We start from the raw sequence: 5,313 nt of genomic DNA, 5'->3' as shown, positions 1-5,313 counted from the left end.
ATGTATATATATATATATATATATATATATATATATATATATGTGTGTGTGTGTGAAATTTGAGAATATATATATATATTTTTTTTTACTTTTTTGTAGCAGGGAGTTGTATTGGAGGCAGTGCTGATACAAATGTTGACATGAATGGCAAGATAAGGATGTCATTCATCTGTCAATCACCAGAAAAACCTAAATACTTACGAGCAAATGGTGTTGAGGTTTTTCTCTTCGTCCACGCCCTGCGAGTAGGCGTCGATCTGATCGCCCATCTTGACCATGCACTCTGAGAAGCCCCTGAAGACCCCATCACACTTGCCTGCTGCCTTTACCGCCTGCACCAGGTAAGCTGGGAAGAGAGATCAGCACCACATCAGGAGGACAGCTCCAAGGGCTTCACAGTCACAGCACTGAGCCCTCCACATACCCCAATCACATATACCTTACATAGCACTACTGCTCAAATAAATGTTCCATAACAATTTATAAGAACTTCTATTTTCTTCCCAGCCAATAATCTTTGGTAACTGTCTATTTTTTAATATTGTCAATTATCTTTATTACTATACAAGTCAATAAAATTGTAGCAATTCAAATAAACCCCAAATCCGACTAGCAGATTAATGACTAGACAAAACAAAAATATACCTAAAATGTGCATGAAAGCATATATAGCATTGTACCCCGTGCAAAATTATACTTAGAAAAGTAAAATACTCTCCAGAATGAAAACCATAATCCTGAAAACTTAAATGACTTTCACATTAATTATGGATAATGATATTCAGTAAGATTCTCCTGGTCTATTTAAATTAGATATAAAATATTTTTCCGACAATTCAAAAATGAATTTAGCACAGTCATCAACATTAAATACCCATTAACAGAGGAACAATTAAATGTGCTGTACAAAATATTTCTTAGATGGTGTTATATCTCCCAAGTTGCACTTTACAGAGTATTGTATTAAGAGATAGTGAGAGATATTGCTGCACCATAATAATATTCCATTGGACTGGACCCAGAGTTCGGTTATACAGCAGCAGATACTGCAGTGTGCACAGACTATAGTGAGCTGATGCTAATGGAAGGAGGGGAGGGGTGCTCTTTCAGATCTGTGCCCTGGTATTCCTATGTGTATATGTAAAGAAGGGGGATTTGTGTCTTCCTCTGTTATATATCAAATTCTAGGTCATCCAAATTGTGTCTTTATTTAGCATCAGACACATGCACACCTATACACTATAGACCTGTGAGCTGATGGAGTCATGTTTTCCTGTACAGAGCACAAAGGCACAATGCATTAAAATCCATATTTTTTCCATTTCCTCTAACAAATGCAGCCAGGCAGCTTTTCATTAAAAATGCATGCACACATTACCCTTACTCCTTTCATCGTCTGCTTTAGCAGACTAGCTCATTTAAAAACACAGCACTCTGTATGGAGAAGCAAACTACTATGGTCATTTTGGGCACGGTCCGAACCATAGATGGATCTAAAAGCTTTGTAGATGCTAAATGTTCATAATAAAGTACATGGTGCCAGGGAATATGTGCAAATTGCTCATTTATCAGCAATTATTGCCCATAAATGCTGCCACAAATTGCATGCATTTGATCAGTCAATAAAAACAGCAGATCTGGCTACTCAATTGTGCATCGACCATGCCACCATCATCAATGTCTTAATGGTGGAGGTGTTGGCTGTATGACCTTATTAAATGTCATGGTAAAAGTCAGATGTTTAATAAGCCATGGCTATAGTAGATTTCAGGGTGAAGGTGACATCTCCTTACTACACGTGAATTGCAGAAAGAAAACTACAGCCCCTCCCTCATCCATTGCTTGGTTTCTTGAAGTCTACCCAAAGCCATCACTCAACCTCCATCATAGTATTTGACAATGAATGTGTTGATGATAGCACCCTGCATTGAGGATAACAGCAGCCCAGACCAACAAATCAACAGTCCTTGAATGTGGACAACACAAACAAACAATCTAGATAAACACCAAATGCTCCTACATCATGATGGAGGATTACCAGTGCAATGATTTATCAAACAAAATCAACACGTCAGCACTGCGCATGCGTGCAAGAAGAGGACAAAATAATAGTACACAGAATTTCAGCCATTATCACACAGAATAAAATATTTTTGTTCCTAAAGGCCATTTTAAACAACCAGATAAAATGGGTTACTGCAGATTCAAATTGATCAGCTGCACCCAAACACTTTGCAGGTAAAAGAACCATATTGGCATTTGCTATCTATGCCAGCCAAGGGGTTTCTAGGAAAGGAGACCTGGTATCCTTTTTTTATACATGATAGGAAATGACCCTGCAACCTGACAAGCAGAATATTTATACATGATCTGTATGTGGTTTAGTTGCTGGAGAGGTACAGCCTAGTCATTACTAAATGGTCTTGCTATGTGTAAACTATTTCCTGTACATTTGTGCCACACTTCTATTAAAGATTTAAAGAACTATCATAAAGGATCAATAGAACACATTAATGCTGCATACTAGAAAACAACTCTACAGTGAATATTAACACTGAATGGGAACACGGTTACATCGATCTATCATTCATTCACCATGTTAAGCAGCAGATGTTGTAGAAAATTAAAATATAACTAAAATAACATAATTTATTCCAAAACTATCCACAAAAATGTTTTATACAATTATAATCCTAAATACATCATTCACCACCAGACCTAAATAATTTCTACAAAAATAGCAATTTTACAGGACAATTTACACATTGATTCTTTGTATCAAAAAATGTGCATTTAAATGATACATTGTTTGTGATTGTGTTCACATTGTACAAGCTACATTTACAATGGATCATTTATAGTTTGCCAAAAAAACAGAAATACATAATAATGATAGCAAGAATGTGTGGGTATTTTAGATGCTGTTTCAGGAATAAAAGCAAGCCATGGCATTTTAATATGCGGTAAAGGGGCACCTATACAGAAAGCTTGGGTATTAGGAGAATGCTGTGGACAAGATGTAAGCAATGCTCATTTCCCTGCAATTAACAAGCGTTCAGCAATGTGTTGATGGCTGCATGTATAGCTGCTAATGTCATTACTGGTGGAAAGTCAATTTGAAAAGCTCAGATGAAAGTCACAAGGGTGCAAGATGGAAGAGATCAGGCTAACAACCAGGGGAGCTCCCATCTCCCTTTCAGCCTTCATCAGCTCTCCACACTTAATAAAGCAGCTCTTTTTCTCACTTATTGTCCCAGGCTTCATTAGTTGGGATTATTCTGGCAGGCTGAAGGTTGTTAAGCACCAAGCCTGTAGTAATGATATATCTTCATTTGTATACATTTTTTTTTGCTTTATACTGGATGTGCTAATTGAAAAATTTCTTTTCCTTTTCATCACTTGGATATGAAGGACCAAAGCCTGTCCAAGAAGAATGATTGAATTGTACAAGGTGTGAGAGCTGCTGTCACTGGGGCCCATTTTTCACATCTTTACAGGAGAGACTTGCCAAGTCAAAGGACTTTCCAGAAGCCCATGTCGCAGTCATCTGGGCAATGTGTGATATGCCACAGGCACTCTCTATAGATCCTATCATTGACTGTACCCGGCCAGCAAATATACAGACCCAGCAAACGAGCTCAAAGCCAGCAAAATACTAAAAACTGTACAATTTATTACACAGGGGAATTTATCGTGCAAGCATAGGAAATACTGTGCAACCTATATTATCTGTGTAAAACTATTTCTTTTTTGTCTGCAACATTTCCGACATAATATACAGAATATATAAATTGTTTCTATATGCAAATATTCATATATATCATTAGGAAAATTAGATCGTGCACAAGATATATATATATATATATATATATATATATATATATATATATATAAAAAATCGGGACAAATATACAGAGATCATGCACATTAATACATATATATATTCGCAATATTTCCATTCTGTCCTCTCCGAACTAGCAGGTTATTTTGCAGGGTTTTTCACTAAATAGGTAGACATGGATTTAGAACAAACCATCACAATTTCTTGAATTTTGACAAAAACCAGATACATTTTTCGATGCATTAGAATTTTAGATGCGGCTTTTTGTCTCCATCAGCTGCATCTGCTTGATTTTTTTTCTTTTACATTACTACAAATTTAAAGCAATTGTAATCATGTCTTAAACATCGATGCCCAGTTAGAACAGTAAGATTATTGTATGATTATTGTATGATTTCCAGCACAAATCTTGGCTATTTAGAGGGCACAGATACAAGTACAACCTATAGATCTGTTTCATATCTCTATTCTGCATATTATGAAATCACAGTTTGGTTTTCATAGGATTGATGGTTCGATTGAATTGTTAGGTCATTATAGATCTGATGGAGATTGGAACATCTGACAAGTAGAATTTGGAAGCCACTTACCTAGCTGCACAGCAAGGACCAGTAGAATATATCTTGCGTTCAGATTAACTCCCATCCTACATTGAATAAAACCATTGGAGATAGTAGATCTTAATGTGTTACTTGGGAAATCCTGGGTGGGGATTGAAAACTAGGCATTGCAATGAGAGTCTCACAGCTGAGACTTTGCAGAGCCGAAGAGAGAAGGGAAAGGAAGAGAAGGGAAGAGCCTGGGATGGGTGACAGCATTTGGAGGAAGGAGCAGCGCAGCCCCCGCCCAGCCCCCCTGCCTGGACCTGACGTCTGGAGGCTGGCGATGCACCAGTTGCTTTTATATGTTCCTTGGAAGAGGAGAACCATTTCTAGTCATCACAGGCTGGGATTATCCACATTTGCCCTCATTAATGTGCTGCCAGGGTAAGCACCCTGCATCTCCCTGGCACACTACTAGCCCGCCCTCCTCGGGGGAGGATGGCATCACTCTACATGTAATATGGATATACTCCCATGTGTGCCCAGGATGGTGGCAGCATGGCACAGGCACATAGTAATGCACTATGCTTTAATGGGCATCTTCATATATTACTTTATTTCTTCTATTCCATCTGATATTATTCTTACCATTTACTGCAAATAGTGCCTGGGGTCTTCATAACTGTATCTGTAACTCTATCTATCTATCTATCTATCTATCTATTATTTATCTATTCGTCTATCTATCTATCTATCTATCTATCTATCTAATATATATTCTATATCTATCTATCTATCTATCTATCTATCTATCTATCTATCTATTATTTATCTATTCGTCTATCTATCTATCTATCTATCTATCTATCTATTATCTATTATTTATCTATTCATCTATCTATCTATCTATCTATCTATCTATCTATCTAT

The 5,313-nt window shown here is 37.0% G+C and overlaps 1 protein-coding gene across 1 annotated transcript in view; it reads right to left on the bottom strand.

Moving 5' to 3' along the window:
* Positions 1 to 4,625, bottom strand: part of NRN1 (neuritin 1) — a 12,330-nt gene extending 7,705 nt beyond the window's left edge. Inside the window, exons 1-2 of the mRNA XM_072411757.1 lie at positions 4,432 to 4,625; positions 202 to 346 (exon numbers count right to left, since the gene is read on the bottom strand). Coding sequence (XP_072267858.1) covers positions 202 to 346; positions 4,432 to 4,486 — 200 coding nt within the window. The 5' untranslated portion in view covers positions 4,487 to 4,625. The remainder of the gene's footprint in view (positions 1 to 201; positions 347 to 4,431) is intronic.
* Between the last annotated feature and the right edge of the window lie 688 nt (positions 4,626 to 5,313).

Source organism: Pyxicephalus adspersus, chromosome 5 (genome assembly GCF_032062135.1).
Source record: "Pyxicephalus adspersus chromosome 5, UCB_Pads_2.0, whole genome shotgun sequence".
NCBI classification, from domain to species: domain Eukaryota; kingdom Metazoa; phylum Chordata; class Amphibia; order Anura; family Pyxicephalidae; genus Pyxicephalus; species Pyxicephalus adspersus.
This window is presented reverse-complemented; position numbering and strand designations above follow the sequence as displayed.